We start from the raw sequence: 19,900 nt of genomic DNA on the forward strand, positions 1-19,900 counted from the left end.
CATCTAACAGTTGCTGATCTAATCATGGTTCATCTTATATCTCATTTGTCCATCAATCTAAAGTTGAGGTGTTTTAGAGTTTGCCTCCTAATTGACTCATCAATATTTCTTTAATTTTATATGCAATTTACCATCCTAAATATCAAGGTTCGAATACCACCAATACTAAATTAGTAGCAAAATTCTAATGACATGATCTACTGAACATAGGCCATGTGGCATTCCCCATTTTACAGTGTCTAAATGTTTCCAATAATACAGCTGATCAGTATTAGTTACCATGTAGTTGTGTTAAACACCACAGTCATAAACCCCCAATGTTCCAATTATCTAATAAATCAAATAATCTGCTAAGTCTGGGACATATCGCAGTGTTAAAGGTTAAAGAACCGATTTCAATTTCTCAAAGCTAATTTGTCATTCATCTGTTAATTTAATCTTTTGTCTTAAGCCTTTTTTCCTGTTAGTCATAAGCTGCTCTTTGAATTCACTTTAGATCTCACCATTATTTTGAATTGATGACCAACAATACAGTATTAACATCATGCAATCCCTGGTAATGACAGCCTTTGTGATATCATACATTTGTAATTTTGAAAATACTACTTTAGATCTAGCTCAAAAACTTCACTATGAGCAAAGATGGAGTGACCAATGCCATAGCTTTATCATCCACATTTTTTCAATTACATTATGACCCCTTTCCCCATGTAGAAATCTCAGTATCATACAGGCTCATCAGCTCTGTCCTAAAAGGCAAGTCTAAAATGTTTCTCTACATTGGACAACTTCATCAATGATCTAATTATGCATTTGCCCTTAGTTAGTTAATTCAATATCCCCTCACTAAGCTAAGTCCAGTACCAGTTTTAGTTAATTGTTGAGTCAAGCAAACACTCAACCTCCCCTCCTTTTTTTCCCTTATTTTTAATGCTTACGGCTGGACTGTTGTCTATTGAAAGAAAGCAGATAAAGAGTGTTAGCTTAACAGAATGTAGAGAACTGCTGTTAGACCAGTGAATAATCAAAATACAATTAATATGGTTAATCAATCAAATTTGAAGCGGTCTCTTTTGTGATAATTGGAAATGTATCACCTGTGCCTTAAGAAAGGATGAAGTCCTTCTGCTCGAGTCAGCAATCAGTTGAACTGGTCGGGCTGCTGTTCGAGTGTTTCCCTCCTCATCCGATGCTTTTGCTCTGTCAGTCTGTGATGGCATTCAAGGGCCTGGTGTCATGGTCTGACAGTGGTTTGACTCTGGATGCTGTTGTTTCTCTGCCTCTCCTCAGTCTGACTTTTGATCAAGCTGCGGAGGAGACCATTTGCATGATAACAGCATATTATCTCAGTCATTACCGCATTGACTCTGTTTTTGTCCATATCAGCCCCTCAGAAGTTTTCAGATTCCTCTCTCAGGGGGAGTGAAGGACCTATCAACCAATGCCTCTCCTCCTCTCTGCAGCCATGTCCTTGTGCTTCTTGATCTCACTTGTTGCACAGTCCAGTTGCTTTCAGTTAGTTTGTCAAGGCAGCCGTCCCAGAAGTCATCTGGGGTCATCTGGAGATTGAACACTCAGAGAACCGCATTAATCAAATTTATCCTTTATAAATTCTACAAAGTCTCATCTGGTTGAAAACAGCAGTTTCCCCATGCCATTTTAATAAAGCAAGTTCTTTTTTGCAGAAAACAGCAAGCATTTTTCTTCTTTGCAGAATGCAGAAAATAGCAGCATTTTAGTCTTCTGAGTAGCCTTATTTTCAGTCACATATATATCATAGTATTTTAATAACTCTTATTATTGATACCTATTCTCAAAAACCTTTTAGGGTTAAACCAATAAGTCTAATTGTTGTATAATCTGTATAATCATGTCTGTTAAAAATGTCTGTTTAGCTTGGTCACTCAATCTTGCTTATTCAACACAATGTACAACAAGGTTATTTTAATTAACACAATCCAAAAATCTTAAAATCTCTGCAATGGATCAAATTTTAAACTGTCTCCCAAGGATAACAAGACACAAATTTCAGGTGTCTTCATATGACATGTCAGTGTCAGTAATACAGTTGTAAAACCCACATCTAGCATCTCTATTTTTTAAAAGTTTATTCCAATTTTTTCTATAATCCTTTTTGTCAGTTATTTGGATTTCCTCAGGGAACTGCACAAACCACTTATACTAAGGAGAAAACTCCAATGTTTTTGGTGGCCACCAGTTTGTTCAATCCTACAGATCAATCCCTGTCAGCAGGCCTGCTTATTAATTTAATTCCCTATGGACCGGTCAACTAACATTTATGCAATATTATTTTCTTTCAGGGGTACTCATCCATTTTTGGTGGAGTTTTCTTAGTAATTGTTCAGTTGGCCTACTTTTAATTCAAACTAGTTTAGCTTTTTTTCTACAATCCTACATATGTACTTGTTTTCCATTTCTCTTAGTACTTCAGCTGTTTTTGAATACAGTTTTTGAGAGGTTTGTCTATGGCTTCCAATTTACTTTTTTTAATGCTCGTTTCATCATTGATAAATATTTTAAGCAGCATGCTCTACATACAAAGTGTCATGTGGAATTGAATTTGGAATTCAAAACTTAACTTTTTTTCACCTGCATTCCTGCTCCTTGTGGGCCTATTGTTATATTATAGAATTAACAGGATCTTCTGCCCCTTTTGTGTCATTTAGCCTCTTCTTTTCGAGTTCTCATTCCAAAATCAAAAATTTACCCTCACCGAACACCTCCAACTGTCCACAGCCAATCCATCATCCGAAGTGAAAAATCAGTGTTGGCTAAAAAAAGTCTAAAACACAAAAGACCGATGTTGTTCGCCTTTTGGACAGCAAGAAAGATAAAATTTTCACCACTGTTCAAAACACCCAACCAGACCGACAACACGGCCTGGCAAACCAAACCTTTATGTTAGCTCAACATACTGACAAGAGACCGCTGCCACAACTGGCAAAACTCTAATTCAACTCACCGAAACTCAACCAGGCCAACCAAAAAAAAAAACAAAAAAAAAAAAAAACAGAAATCCCTGTCTTGGAGAGTTCCCAAACATTGTGAATTGAATGAAATTCAGTTTTTGTCATACAGGGCTCATGGAGTTACTCTTATGTACTCATTTGATAATTGTTTTCTCTACATCTTTTCCCTAAATCTCCTAACCAATATACATTAGCTCACAATAATTTACTTAACTCTTTGGTGGTCTTGTGTTGTATTTTAACCTACAATTTTGCAAGCTCTTTTCTCAGGGCCTACTTCCCTTTCTTTATTCATTTATCAGTCCTTTCTATGTCTCAATCTAACTCCGTTATATCGGACAGACTTTAATTAGATGTCTCTCTTTTCTTTACGTTTTCTTTGTACGACCTTGGTATCTCTTTTTTTGACTCCCTCATGGCTTGATGCCTCCATTTTCATTTCATTCTCATGTGTTCTATGTGCATCTGCTAACTTCTTCCTGTAAATTGATGTGCTTATCTCTCTTTCTTTTTTACCCTACATTTCAGCTTGTGATATCTGAATGATTTTAATAGGCTACTTCAAAAAGTTGTAAAAGGTCAAAGTTTTAGGCCAATGCATATAGCAGGGAATAGACTGGGCACACGACTGTTACTTATATGTTATTAGCTTGACATTAAAATAGAGTTATTAAATCTCAGAAAACACAATAAACAGGTGATACGCAATAAACCTCAGAAAACAACCCATTGCAGTACTCGCGTCATCTGCACCCCCCTGAAAAGTATGCACAGAAAAGCTGCCTCTTGGACAGCGTGCAATGCCAACTCCTGTTCTCCCTCATGGCCCTCCACAGTCTAAGTCTAAATATCTGTCTTGCTGAGTATTCATATGAGCATAGTAGGTTATGTCATATTAGTTTTTAATGATATTCTAATATCGATCTAGCTTACTGCAGTGTGCAACAAGTGAACACTCTGCAGCAACTCAAATACATTTAATATGATAAACAGCGCTGTGTTACCTCATACGCTTCTTCATCTTGTGACAAAAATACTACAAAGACGTTTAGTCAAAGACGTTTAGTCCACATCAATAGAAATTTACAAAAGTGATTTTATATACCTAGAAACCACATTAAATGCAAGTGAAATGTCTACTTTTAAGGTTTCAGAAAAATAAAATGTCAAAATGTGGGTGAAATAATGTTCCATTGTCATTAAGTGTAACACTTATCTTTATATAAAAATTTAAACAACATACTATAACCTGTACGTATTAAAATATATAAAAGAATAATCGAGCATACTAAATTTTATTGCATTTTAAATGAGTAAAACATTCTTGCTGATAAATGGGCAAATCCTAGGATAGTGGCAATGTTTAAAATGTTAATTACAAGTAATTAGCATTTGGGGTAAAAGGAATTAGTCTTTAATATGGCATAAATAGATTTTTTGTTTTAAATATCCCTGACAAGATTGCTACACTGAATTACATTTTAGTGTGTCTTCTGTAAATCATGGTAAAAACTAATTTAATAATTTTTGCTCTGAAGAAACAAACAAATTAACCCTCTATGGTTTGCATTATAGCTCTAACTATGAATTAAACAGAGCCATTCTGATGTATTGGAAAACAACAACGACAATTCAAAGTTGTATTATACTTATTGTTTTGATGCTTGAAAACCCTTTTTCATCTTTGACCCTTAAATCAACACTGAATTGCATATTGCATTTTTTTTTCCTCAATATCGTATAGCCCTACCTCTTTCTTCTACTCTTCCTGATATGTCAGACATCCTTTTCTCCAAAGGGCCATAAGGCAGGCATAAGGTTTCTCCAAAGGGCCATAAGGGGAGGCGATCTCTCTGCTCCCTTTCCTTTTTGTCATTATATCTCCATTTGTATTATCTCCCAAATTTTAATGATTTTTAATCAATGATTTAGCTTTTCTGCACACAACCACATCAAATGTTTCCTTAGCTTGCCTTATGTTTTTAAGCTTTTTGTCCTTTTTCCCTATTTTTTGGAGGCTATCCTATAGTATCTCTGTGTAACTGATGTCTATACCTTGGCATCTCTAGGTGTTGATGCTATTATAATATAAATTATGACTATATGTTTCACACTTTTTTAGTAGGCTATATGCCTCTCTAATCCCAGCTTGCATCTATTCATAACTAGTTATCACCACAATAATGAGACAATATTTAAATATTTGATTAGTCTTTCTTAGGTATTTTAAACTGGCAGTTCCTCTATTCCACTGGTGGGAATAATGTTGTTCAATAATCAAAATGTTATTCAAAGTCTATGTTGGAATTTGTTCCCCACTTTCTGGTTTATGAAATAGTCACAACCAGAAAGGGTGAACTTTCTCTCTCTGTCTCCTCCCTCTACACACACACTTCTCTCCTCTCACAGCCCCGCCTTTACTGCACTCTCTAGTTTCCTCCTCTCTCTGTCAGAGGTAGCTCCACCTTTATCTTCACTCTAGTTTTCTCCTCTCTCTATCAGAGGTAGCTCCACCTTTAGCTTCACACAAGTTTTCTCCTCTCTCTGTCAGAGGCAGCCTCCCCTATCTTCACTCTAGTTTTTACAATGCAGGCTCAATCACACACTTTTTAAAACAATCACACACCCGGTTTTTCACTCACGCAGCACACTTTGAAAATTACTGTACACCAGTTTTTGCAAAAAATGGAGAAACTGAGTTTTCTCTATGAACTTTTGCTTACTTGTTTTGACTTATTAAGGACTGTGTTTCCGTCTGGATCGCAGCGCTTACAGTCTGGAAAGTGTCCAGATAAACAACTGTTTTTTTTCAACAGTTCTTTTATAATATTTTACATTCCCTTTTATTATGTTGGATTTCAGTGTCCATTAAAAACTCGGTTTTCCATTTCACAAAATCAACAGGAATATTCACATATATTTTTAAACAACATTCTCATACGCTTTTGCCAACTTTACACCAAGCAATAAAAATTTATTATACATCAATTTTTGCTAAAATGGAAAAAGTTTTCTCTGTTACCTTTTCCGTTATTGTTTTGACTTATCAAGGGCTGTGTTTGGTCAGTGTCCAACCAAATGACAGAGCCAATTTCTGGGAATGTTTTCATCAATTCTTATAATTCTTTTACATTTTTTAATCACATTTATAATTTGGAATTTTAGTGTCCATTAACAATCTTGTTTTTCCATTTCACAAAACCTGCAGGAATATTCACATATGCTTCCGAACAACACTTCTCATATGCTTTTATCAATTTTAGACCAATCAATAAAAATATTATATGCAACAATTTTTGCCAAAATGGAAAAAAACAAAGTTTTCTCTAATACCTTTTTTCTTAATTGTTTTGACTTTTTAAGGGCTGTGTTTGGTCAGTGTCCAACTAAACCACAGAGCCAATTTCTGTGAATGTTCTTAGTTTTTTTTTTTTTTTCAACAGTTCTTTTAACAATATTTTACATTCCCTTTATTATGTTGGATTTCAGTGTCCATTGAAAAACTTGGCTTTTCCATTTCACAAAACCAACAGGAATATTTACATATGTTTTTAAACAACACACTCATACATTTTTATCAATTTTACATCAAGCAACAAAAAGCAGTTAGAAACAACCCAAGCAATTTTATTTTACTTTCTACCTAATTCTGCATTATACACAATATTATACATCTCAGTCACTTTTTTTTATCAAATCGCCCTCTCTTCTCAAGGCCTTCTTTATTTACAACTAACAGTTCCCGTCTATCTGGCAGTCAGCTCGGAGCCCCCGCTCAGCGCCGGGTCCTCCCGTCCGCTCTGGCTATCACACAGACAATCGTGATGACACAACTCGGCGCTTTTCACACATACAGACGTATTTCACATACAGACATAACATTTATGTGCCCCACTCAGGCAGACAAAAACGCACTTCATGCGTATTTGGACGAACGCACCTCATGCGTTAAACATTTAGACAAACGCACTTCATGCGTATTTGGACGAACGCACCTCATGCGTTAAACACTTAGACGAACGCACTTCATGCGTATTTGGACGAACGCACCTCATGCATTAAACACTTAGACGAACGCACTTCATGCGTATTTAGCGCACCTCATGCGTTAAACATTTAGACAAACGCACTTCATGCGTATTTAGACGAACGCACCTCATGCGCTAAACATTTAGACGAACAACACTTATATACACGCATGCGCTACCCCTGGGACCTGGAAGTTACTTCTCCTTTAATTTTAATTAATTCAATCAATTATTTCAATCACCTATTTTAAATTTGATTCATTTCAATTTAAAGTCTTAGGCAGTCACCACGCAGGCATTAGCTCACAAGGGGCCACACAAAACAAATATAAGCAAAATTGCTTACCTTATTTGTATAGCGCCTTTGTTTTGTGAAGCCTCATGCCAGCACGCCCACCGCAGTTCCACCCCGACCTCTTCCTGGCTCCTGGCTCAAGGCTCGCCAATTATGTCGTGGCAAATTTGATGTTTCTTTGTCCCTTCAGATCTGGTCTCGAAGAAAAACTTGCAGAGTCTAAGTTTCAGGACTCAGAAGTATTTAACTTTATTGTCAAGCAACAAAGTGAAATGCCAGCTCCGCATCTGAGGCTCCCTTAGCTGGGGCTCAGTTTTATACATTTTTCTTATCTCTTAAAAACACAACAAATTAATATCATTGGCTTTTTCTTATCTCTTAAAATACACCAAATTAATACCATTGGCTGGTAATATTCGCTCTTACATTTTCCCATATTCTCACTTACACGTGTTCTCCCCTCACACCTCCTTAATTGCAGGTGTTGCTTATGTAAGAGAATTTTCTTAGTAAGGGTTTCCAGCTACTGTACATCTTTTGCCTTAATCTCTCATGGCCTTCTGCCAATTTGATGGTCAACCCTTTTCCCATTGGCCAAATGAAACATTGTATCAAAACAGTGAACACTCCCAGAGGCAAGAGGCCTTCACGTGACACCTTGACAATGTTCTTGTTCATTTCACAGCCACCTGTTATCTAGTGGAAAATTACAAACAAAATATTCTTAGTGGTCAAGTAAACTTGTCTGACCCTTGCAGTTACAAAGGCCAAGAGGGCCTCACAACACTTCTAGCCTTTATTATAAGCAAACAAATTCTACAATTGTTTTCTATTGGATGGATAAAATACTCCATCAATCACTACTGAGGCTGTTACTTCTTTCTTACATTCTGTCTTTGCACGGGAAGGAAACCCATTGTTTGTTGTTACGGACAATGGACCTCAGTTTCTATCTTCAGTTTTTTCGGATTTTCTTTCTGAACGTGGCATCAAACACCTGCATACAAGTGTGTATCACCCACAAGGAAATGGTGCGATTGAACTTTGGAACAGAGTACTGAAAGAGTGTATCTTATCTGCGGAACAAATGAGAAAAGCTTGGAGACTGTCAGTAGTTGAGTTTCTTTAGAGTTATCGTGCTACTCCTCATGCTATGACCGGTGTATCTCCATCTGAACTAGACATGCTTCCTGTGAAGGAAGAAAGTGACAAATGTGCTGGTGTACAAGATACTGTCAAGGAAAGACAAGAGAAATACACAGACAGGAAAAGGAGAGCTAAACCTGTTTCTTTCAAGGTCAAGGAACAAGTAAGAATTAGAAAGCCTGATCATGTTCTCAAAGGAAGTCTTAAGTATACCTTACCTTTGTCGATTCGTGAAAAGATCGGATCAAATTCGTTCTTGCTTAGTGATGGAAAGAAATGGAATGGACTGAAACTGACTAAATTTCCAAATCAAATTGAAAAAACAGCTCAGGGATCAAATCTGCCCACTCAGAACTGCCCAATCATTCTCAGGAGAAGTGAAAGATGTGTTAAACATCTTAAACATCATGGTGGATTCCCATCTGTCTCAGAGGGGAAAGAGCCATGTTGATACACTTCGTAAAAGTGTGCGGAGCTAGGGACAGCCCGAAGGGAAGGACTGTATACTGGTAAGCCAGTCCCTCGAATGCGAATCTCAAGAATTGTCTGTGATGGGGGGCTATCTGGATGTGAGTCTTTCAGGTCCAGTGAGAAGAACCAGTCCTCGGGGCAAATCTGCCTGAGGATCTGTTTCAATGTAAACATCCTGAACTTCCATTTCCTGAGGGAGCGGTTCAGGAGTCTGAGGTCGAGGATGGATCTGAGACCACCATCCTTCTTGGGGACGAGGAAATACCGGCTGTAAAAACCCGATTCGCTCTCGGAAGGAGGGACCACTTCTATGAGTCGGCGCAGACTTGGGGGAGTGTTGCATGGCTTGGGACGACTTCGGTGCGGCAGTAAAGCGATCAGTGAAGCCCTCTACGGTGGATCCAAAGAGACCGGCGGGGGAGACAGGTGCGTCCAGGAAGGCCACCTTATTTGCTTCCTTGGTCTCTGTCAAATGCAGCCAGAGATGGTGCTCTAACATTACCAGGCTGACCATTGAGCACCGGATGGCCTGGGCTGTGGCCTTCATAGCGCGCAGGGCCAGGTCCGTGGCGCTGCACAGCTCTTTGAAGGCGGGAGCATTAATTCCAGACTCTTCCAGAGAGCAGAGGAGTTTGGCCTGGAACACTTGAAGAATGGCCATGCTGAAGCTGCCTGGCCTGCCAATGAGTAGGCCCTGTCGGCGAGAGCAGAGGTTGTCCTGCATGGCTTGGATGGAAGAGCCCGCTTGTTTTTCCATCCAACAGCAGCAGGAGGGCAGAGGTGAGCAGCCACTGCTTCGTCCAGGGGCGGCATCTGCTCATAGCCCTTTTTCTGAGAGCCGTCCACGGAGGTGAGAGATGCAGAGGTGGTCAGCCTGGTCAGCTTGTCGTAAACTTCAGGAAAGAATGGTGCAGCACGCTGACAAGGGGGCTGGCGATGACCTGGCACAAACCACTCGTCTAAGCGGCTGTGTGTGGGCTCCTCTGGGAGTGCCCATTCGTGGTCGAGCTTCTCGACGGCCCTGGAGAGGATGCGGAAAAGCGTCCATCCCTGCCCTGGTGTCGATGGGCTAAAAAAAGATGGCAAGGGGGTGGAGTCTTCTGAGTCACCGCCCCACTCCTCCGTTTCAGAAGCCGCCAATGACATGCTGTCATCAAGCGGCTCGTTCTCTGAACTGCCAAAGGACACCATGTCCCTCGCTTCAGCCGAGGGATGCAGGTCTGGGCGGGAGAAAAGGACAGGAGACGGCTCTCTGTGTGGAGAGAGTGAGGCACGTGGGGGCTGAGCCAGCGTGAGCTCGCTCATGTCCAGGAGCTGAGCCTCTTTAGCCTGCTGTTTCTTCCTCGCAGGCACCTGGGAGGAAGACAATGGGAGGAAGAGAACGGGAGGGCCTGGGGGCGGGACCACTTTCTGAGAAGAAAGCTATCCGTGAGCGCAGAGAGGCCAGACTCATGTTTTTACAGTGAACATTTTGACACAAAATGATAACTGCAATTCACGTTTATCTGCCTAAAGTCCAGTTCCCTGTTGAAAAAAAACAGCATATGCTGCTACGGTAGGTTTTGAAGCTGGTATGCTGGTTTGAGCTGGTTTATGCTGGTCCTATGCTGGTCCATGAGCAGCATAGGATCAGCTCAAGACCAGCATGGACCAGCATAGGACCAACTTAGGACCAGCATGGAACAGCACAGGACCAGCACTTGACCAGCATAAACCAGCTCAAACCAGCATACCAGCTTCAAAACCTTCCTTAACCAGTATATGCTGTTTTTTTTCAACAGGGCAATTGTTTCTGTGAATTGCAGCAATCCATTTGCTTTTATTCTGTAGCTTTCGGTAGTCTGTGAAAATCTACCTTAGATTTTGTCTCAAAGCTATTTGTACAGTCAATCACAAAGCTCTCCCATTTTGGATGCGTTTTCTGTTTGGTAACCAATACTGCCACTCAATGTAACCGCAGTCGTAACGGCCGACTGTGACATCACATGCATACCCTCTATATTTAAAATATATTATAAAATGTATTTTATTCCTGTGATGGCAAAGTAGAATTTATCATCATTACTTCAGTCTTCGGTGTCACATGATCCTTCAGAAATCATTCTAATATGCTCATTTGGTGCTCCACTAATTTTGTGCATAAAAAAATATTTTCAAAATTAAAATACAAGCTAATTTGACAGTGACAATAATAATTTAACTAAGTAGATCACTGTTACAGTCTCAGTCACGTTCTGTTTGTTGTCATATGTCACATGATCATCAGTCACCATGGACATTAACTTGATTGTCACAGCTGTTTGTCACTTTGGTTAATTGCTCTGTGTATTTAAGTTACTGTTTTCCCTATGTTCATTGTCCGGTCTCGTCTTTAGTGAGTTGTGTTGCGTTTCTGCTTGTACCTGTTGGATCTGTGAAGTAAAGACTTATTTTGTAGCTCATCTCCTTCGTCGTGTGTTTCCTGCGCAAGCAACTTGTAACAATCACAATGTTCAAAGAGCTTACAAATTTCTTACAACAGAAAGTTTCTCAACAATTTCAAAAAAGAAAGAAGTAGTACAGAATGTGAAAACCTGCAAATAGGAAGCTGTGGTGAATACTGATAATCACATAAAGTTTGAAGTTATGCAACCTCTGTCAACTTACTCTAATGAACCGTCTTAGTCTCTTAACTGTGTTAGTTTGAGGTTTCTGCTGTCATTATTTTGACTTCACAACACTTTCATCCAGGACTTCTCTACAATAACATCATCCTGAGGTATGTTTAAATTTTGTCTTGCCTATGTGCATGGATGATTGTAAGCATTTTGAGTCACAGCATTTATCATTGTCTACATTTTGTTTTAACTTGTTATTTCTGAGTAAAAAAAAACAGCAGCCAGACCAAGTCTGAAACAAAATGTTTATCAAAAAATTCACACATTCTCTTGCATAGTATTTAAAACACATCAATTTTATATTAGTTTGCATTATATAGGCTTTCATAAAGATACATTATAGTGTTGAAATCAAGAATCATTTGTATAGTTTACAATGACAATAAAGCTTTTTTATTATTATTAGGAGTGCAAAACTTACAACATAGGGTGAACACAAAACACAACAACAATAAAACAGCAGTGATAGTAACCGCAATAACAAATGGGTAATAGTAGAAATAGTAATAGCATGTATAATAATAATAATATTTTGTGACGAAGCAACAGTAATAATAATAACAGTAATAATAACACTAAAGATGGTGATAAGTTATGTTGTTGACAACAATAGTAATATCAATAATAATAATAATAATAGATAACACTGATAATAATGACAATAATAACAGAAGTGGTACTAATACTAAAGATGGTGATGATAATATTTTGTGTTGACGTAAAAAGTAAAATCAATAATAATAATAATAATAATAATAATAATAATAACAACATTTGTATCAATAATAATAGCAACAGTAATAACAGTAATAATAATAATAATACTAAATATGGTGATGATGATAGTATTTTGTATTGACAGCAATAGTAATATCAATAATAATATAATAACAATAACAATAGTAATAAAAACAATAGTAATGCTAAAGATGGCGATGATGATAATATTTTGCGATGTCGGCAACAGTGATATCAATAATAATTACAGTAACAATAATAATAATAATGATAAAATGACAATAGTAATAGTAATAATGAAATAATGACACATACCTAACACATACTACACCTCTCCTAGTTTCTGTGTCAGTGTGCATGTTTTTTTTTTTTTTTTTCTCCTTCTCATTCACAGTACAGTTACTATTTGTATGTATGCCTAAGCTGAGGTGGTGCATTAAAATCAGCATTTGGTGCATTAAAATCATGTGTGGTATATGTTAGGTGTTGATTTGATTTGGTTATATTTTTATATTTTAGATATTTATATTATTGTTATTATTATTATTTTATTTATTTTATTTTAATTATTAAAGATATACATTATACCATTACCGTCCTTATATCAAGCAAAATATCACATTGCCATCATTCCATTACTACTAAATGTTTCTATGATATTGATAATATTAATAACAATAATGTCAATAATAATTATAATAATGAAAATACTCACAATATTACTAAAACCTTGTATAAAAATGTATAATAATAAATGAATACATAATTAATTAGGATGAGTGTGTCAGATTTGTAATGGTTGAAGGAGGTCTGATCTGGAGTGTTGTGGTTCCAATATACAGTTGTAATGAGGTGAAGAATATTCTAGGGAGATGTAGTCTGTGAGCAAATTTTTTCAATGCGTTATGTGAATAGTGTTTCGGAATTTCCAGTTCAAGAATATAGTTTTCTTGGCGATGGCTAAGGCTACAAGGAGCATCCTTTTGTTTGTTATTTCCTGATTTAGAGTTGATAGATCACCTAGTAGACAGAATAAGGGGGATAATGGGATGCGGCAGCCCAGGAGGCAGGATAGGGATTCAGCGATGTCTTTCCAAAAGTGTTTAATGGGTGGGCAGTGCCATGTGGCGTGGATATATGTGTCCGGACAGTTTTGTGAGCAGTGAGAGCAAATTTCTGATGTGAATCCCATTTTAGACAGCCTTTCCCCAGTTTAGTGTGTTCTATGAAGAGTCTTATACTGTATGAGCTGAAGGTTGGCGTTTTTAATCATGGAATAAATATTTTTTTACAAATTTGAGTCCAGAAGTCTGTATCAGGAGCAATCGAAAGGTCTTCTTCCCATTTGATTATTGGTAAAGTTATGGTTTTATTTGAAATAGTTATAATTTTGTATATTTTGGAAAGTCATTTTTTCGGGGAGGAAATATTAACTAAATCTGCTAATGCTGTAGGAAGGTGAAGATTGATAGTTCTATTGTTGATTTCGAATAAAACAGCTGATTTGAGTTGCAGATAATTCAAGAATTGATTGCTCCCGATCGAATTGATTGCTCCGACCGTACTCCTGGACTAAGTAGGAAAATGCAACAAAGTTGTTAGACTGAAAAATGTGATTTATATGTGTGATGCCCTTTTGTGCCCATTTATGGAAATTGAGCGTTTTTTTGTTGCTTGTGAAATCAGGGTTGTTCCAGAGTGGGGTGAGTGTAGATGGGGACTGATTGGAGTTTGTGATTTGATGATATTTCCACCAGGCTGTCAGAGCAGAGGCTATTGTCAATGCTTTGAAGCATGGGTGATGTTTAATGGATGGACTGAGAAAAAGGATGTCTGATATGTGCAAGTTTTTGCAGAGTGATTGTTCTATATCTAGCCATATAAGGTCTTTCTGAGTGGGGTGAATCCATTTATATATGTATTGAAGTTGGTTTGCTAGTGAGTAATGGTAAAAATGCGGTGCTTCTAATCCTCCTAAGGATTTGGGTTTTTGTAAAGTGCTTAATTTTATCTGTGGTGGTTTATTTTTCCAGTAGAATCGGGTAATGATGGAGTCTAAAGATTTGAACCAATTGAGAGAAGGTTGGGTTGGGATCATTTAGAATAAATAGTTTATTTTTGGAAGTACTGTCATTTTGATTATAGCTATTCTGCCCTGGATGGAAAGTGGCAAGTTGTGCCAGCGGTGAAGGTTGTATACTAATGTTTTCAGTAAAGGAGTGAAGTTGAGTCCAGTCAGCTCTGACAGCCTGGAGGAAACCTTAACACCTAAATAAGTGATGTGGCCTGTGCATAGAGGAATAGGAGATACCTGGGCTACCACATCCCATTGTAGTGGAAGTATTGAAGATTTATTCCAATTTATTGCATAATCTGATATTGTAGAGTATAAATCAATGGTTTTAGTTATTTCTTGCAGAAATGATTGAGGATTTTGCAAAAAGAGTAAAATGTCATCAGCATATAAACTAATCCTATGTTGTGTTTGGGGTGTGTGGATTCCTCTGATGAGTGGGCTCTGATGGATGGCTGCTGCTAAGGGTTCAATGAAGATGGTGAATGAAGAAGGAGAGAGTGGGCATCCTTGCCTAGTCCCCCTGTGCAGTGTGAAGCTTTGTGATGTTAGTCCATTGGTTGTGACTGTGGCAGAAGGTGCTGTGTATAAAATTTTAATCCAATTAATAAACGACTCACCAAAGCCAAATTTTTGTAATGTAGCGAATAAAAAGCTCCAATTGACTCTGTCAAAAGCTTTTTCTGCATCTAAAGTGACTATAATGGTATTTTCCTGTTGTAGTGATGAATAATGGATTAAATCGTATAATCTGTGTGTGGTGTTGGATGCCTGCCTACCTTTAATAAAACCAGTCTGATCCAGGTGGATTATGAATGGGATCATTTTTTTTTTTTTCAATTCTATGTGCAAAAACTTTACAGATTATTTTGATGTCTACGTTGATGAGAGATATAGGACGGTAGTTTGACGGAAGGGTTGGATCTTTAGGTTTAGGGATAAATGAAATAGTGGCTGTGTTCATGTGCACTGGTAATCTTGAATTTTGAAATTTCCATTATTGCTCTGATGAATAATGGAGATAAAATGGCCCAGAAGTGTTTATAGAACTCAGCAGGGAAGCCATCGGGACCTGGTGCTTTATTGTTAGGCATTCGACTCAGGGCAACATGGAGTTCTTTTTCTATGATTGTTTTATCCAGTGCGCTGATTTGTTTGGTGTTAAGTATTGGGAGTTGAATATTATTGAAAAATGAATTAATATCACCTTGTCTTTTGTTATTATCAGATGAATAAAGTTTAGCATAGAAGTTTAGAAATATTGTATTTATTTCTTGTGGAGAATTAAATTCCCTGCCTGGTCCTTAATAGTTGCAATTGTTTTCTCTGTTTCTTTTAATCTGATTGGCCAAATATTTACTGGATTTGTTGCTATGATGGTAGGTTTCTTGACGGAGTATGTAAAGTATGTAAACCTACTACAGTTTCATTTAGGACTGATAATGGATCTCACTTGGGCACTTGAGCATGTCACGGCCTGTTCCATGAGTCCCTCCAACAAACAACATTTACTTAGAAAACATTGAACGTGTTGTGGGAAGTTCAAAGAAAATCATGGAAAAAGTAAATTATAATGTAACAATGCAGGTGTTCACTCACCCAAAACTTAAGTAAATATTGGTCCTCAGGAGAAACTGCTTGAAAGACACAAACATTCAGTGATTGTATAGATTGTATATGTGTAACCACATTTTAGCAAAGAATCGATCAAAATAGATTTTATGACATACATTGGGGTCCAAAAGTTTGAGATCACTGTAGTTTCCATTATGCTTCTATTTTGCTTCTGTTTTTCTAATTTACTATTTTTTTCCATTACAAATAGCCTATAATGTATAAACAGTGCTGAACAATGCATATGGATTGTACTGTAAGACATTTTGAAGCTCCAGGGCAATGAACAAATAAAATAAATGATAATGACACATGGAAATGTTTAACTAAATACAGACAAAAACTGAGGAGCATGGTCATATAATTACCTACATATTATGATCGAATATGAATGATAATGACTGACTTGTTGAAGATTGAGAAAAAAGGACCTGTGAGCTACGGGTGTGGATCAAGAACCATGAGATTCAGAGAAATTATTCTGATATTCCGACAACCTAATTACTAATTGACATTGTAAATTGCACCTTGAGAATTTATTTGTAAAATTCGTCAGTCTATATTCAGTTATGTAAGGAACTTCAAGTATGAAGTGCATCCACAAAATATTTAAGGATATTAATGTGTAAACTTGTTAATGTGAAACTGTCTGTTACATACCTGTTCTCAGATATCTTTAACTAAGCATTAGGTGTGTTCCCCCACCCCCTGACAGGCAAGCATTATTACATTACTAAATTGTATTCTTCTTGACTCAGATGATCATGAAGTCATCTGTGCCCGTCGTGGCCCTGATCGCACTAGTGGTGTGCAGGGTTCAGGCATTTCTGTCAGTTGGCAGAAACACCCATGAGACCATTACTGGTCATGCTGTGATGGCAAAGATCCACGAGGTGTGTAAAGCAGTGGCTGAATCAGAAGGAAAAGAATTCAGAATTCATTTGGTGAGTTTATGAACAAGTAGGGGCATAAAAAGCACTATGAACATACCATGAAAATTATGCATTTCTTCTAAAGACAAACTATGGAAGCCCGTTTCCGCCACTAAAAAAAAAAAAAAAAAAAAAAAAAAAAACCAAAAAAAAAAAAAAAAAATATGAATTGCGACTTTTTATCTCAGAATTCTGACTTTTTAACTCGCAATTGCGTGATAAAAAGTCAGAATTCTGAGATATAAAGTCGCAATTGCGTGATAAAAAGTCAGAATTCTGTTCTTACTTTGCTTGCGTTTCCTTTCATTGCGACTGACCATCAGGATTACTGCTTTGTTATTATTATACATTAAATAGAGGACATCATAAAGGATTATATTTAGCGCCGATTTACCAATAAATATTGATTTTACTTGAGGAGACACATAAAGATTAGTCTCCGGACATATGCATTATGCAGGAATATGCATATAGAATGTTTCCACGGTAACCTTGTACGCAGCGTTTCAAGGAGAAAAAACAGCTTTTACTGCCATCTAGTGGGCTTAATACTAAAACAACCAATACCTATCATGTTTCATTAACTTTGCAACTCAAGGGTAGAATCATGCAATTTTGCAAATTACAGTCGAGGTATTTGGGCAATAAAAGTTGTTTTTAACAGAATGGATACACTAATGAATTTTACACAATAATAACAATATAATAATAATCATAATAAGAAGAAGAATCAGCTGTGGCGGAGACGCAATAAATCAGACAAAGCTGAAGTGGCACATTTTATACACCAACAGCTTCAGACTTCACGGCAGCACGGCTATCGTTGGATGCACTGTTACAGACAGAGATACTGACCATCAGTTAATTGCGAGAAAAAGTCAGAATTCTGCAATTGCGACTTTTTATCTCAGAATTCTGACTTTTTATCACGCAATTGCGACTTTATATCTCAGAATTCTGACTTTTTATCACGCAATTGCGACTTTATATCTCAGAATTCTGACTTTTTATCACGCAATTGCGACTTTATATCTCAGAATTCTGACTTTTTATCACGCAATTGCGACTTTATATCTCAGAATTCTGACTTTTTATCTCCCAATTGCGAGTTAAAAAGTCAGAATTCTGAGATAAAAAGTCGCAATTCATCTTTTTTTTTTTTTTTTTTTTTTGTGGCGGAAACGGGCTTCCATACAATAGCCTTGTTTTTAGAAATGTCATGCTTACTCAAAATGATGACAAATAACTTCCTTTTTTCACTGTAACACAGGGCTCATCACCCGAAGAGGTGCTGCGTGCATGTCTGGGCACGGCCACAGGTGAGGTTTCGGGAGCCAAGTTTCGCACAGCACTGAATCAGATCTACATGCAGAATGGATTTGTGGACAGTGATTTCATGAGCAGTGCACCACACCACTTCAACGATGAGGCCTTCATTGAGGGGCGTAACCTCATCATTCAGGGGATTGCAGCCATTAAAGCGAATGTCCGTACAGATAACCTTCAGTCTGCCAGAGAAACACTGGGGCGAGTGTGTCACACACTGCAGGTGGGTGAGAGGGGCGATACAGTCAATAAAAAAAGGGGGTATGGTTGGAGTACATATGTGAGCAGAGCACTTAGGGTGCAAATGTTGTGGTTCACTGGGTCATATTTACACCTTAAAGGGTTAGTTCATCCAAAAATGAAAATTATGTCATTAATGACTCGTCGTTTTAAACCCGTAAGACCTTCGTTCATCTTCAGAACACAGTTTAAGATATTTTTAGATTTAGTCCGAGAGCTTTCTGTCCCTCCATTGAAAATGTATGTATGGTATACTGTCCATGTCCAGAAAGGTAATAAAAACATCATCAAAGTAGTCCATGTGACATCAGTGGGTTAGTTATAATTTTTTGAATCATCGAAAATACATTTTGGTCCAAAAATAACAAAAACCACAACTTTATTCAGCATTGTCTTCTGTTCTGGAATCCTTTCCATTGAATTGATTCCATTGAATTGATTCCACTGAATCCTTTCATCTGTCAGCGTTGGTAATGCACTTTTATGTCGCCGTGGTTGTTTTTGGCGATTAGGATATCCACAACGAAAAGAGGCAGGGTTGTGTTTTATATTTTGTTTTGTCATGTAGCCTACATGAAGTGAAGATAATCAATGCACGCGTTGCCTGAACAACATTTGTGTGGCGCCTCTTGTGTTGTCATTCCCCTTGTAGCACGCGCAAGTGATGATTCTCTGTCAAGCAATCAACATTCTGCAGAGTGTAGCTCCACTCTTTTGGTACGGTACTGTTGTGCTTGGTACCCCAACAAAAGGGTCCCAAAAAAGTGGTACGGTTCGGAATTAGGGAACCAATCACAACTTTTGACAATGGAAACGGCAAAAATTGCGTACCGTACCGAACCGAACCACTCAGTGGAAACGAGCCAGTAGTGGTATCATAAAGTGGAAGCAATTGGGAACAACAGCAACTCAGCCACGAAGTGGTAGGCCATGTAAATTCACAGAGCGGGGTCAGCACATGCTGAGGTGCGCAGAAGTCGCCAACTTTCTGCAGAATCAAAAGCTACAGACCTCCAAACTTTGTGTGGCCTTCAGATTAGCTCAAGAACAATGTGTAGAGAGCTTCACGGAATGGGTTTCCATGGCCGTGCAGCTGCATCCAAGCCTTACATCATGTGCAATGCAAAGCGTCGGATGCAGTGCAAAGCACGCTGCCACTGGACTCTAGAGCAGTGGAGACATGCTCTCTGGAGTGATGAATCACGCTTCTCTGTCTGGCAATCTGATGGACGAGTCTGGGTTTGGTGGTTGCCAGGAGAACGGTATTTGCCTGACTGCATTGTGCCAAGTGTAAAGTTTGGTGGAGGGGGATTATGGTGTGGGGTTGTTTTTCAGTGGTTGGGCTTGGCCCCTTAGTTCCAGTGAAAGGAACTCTTAATGCTTCCGCAT

General features: G+C 37.9%; 1 protein-coding gene across 1 annotated transcript in view; it reads left to right on the forward strand.

Moving 5' to 3' along the window:
• Nucleotides 1-11,535: 11,535 nt before the first annotated feature.
• The window catches only part of LOC137033117 (von Willebrand factor A domain-containing protein 7-like), a 32,475-nt gene continuing 24,110 nt past the window's right edge, over nt 11,536-19,900 (forward strand). The window contains exons 1-3 of the mRNA XM_067405237.1: nt 11,536-11,688; nt 16,772-16,957; nt 18,216-18,494. Of these exons, the coding sequence (XP_067261338.1) occupies nt 16,772-16,957; nt 18,216-18,494 (465 nt within the window). The 5' untranslated portion in view covers nt 11,536-11,688. The remainder of the gene's footprint in view (nt 11,689-16,771; nt 16,958-18,215; nt 18,495-19,900) is intronic.

Source organism: Chanodichthys erythropterus, chromosome 12 (assembly GCF_024489055.1).
Source record: "Chanodichthys erythropterus isolate Z2021 chromosome 12, ASM2448905v1, whole genome shotgun sequence".
Taxonomy (NCBI): domain Eukaryota; kingdom Metazoa; phylum Chordata; class Actinopteri; order Cypriniformes; family Xenocyprididae; genus Chanodichthys; species Chanodichthys erythropterus.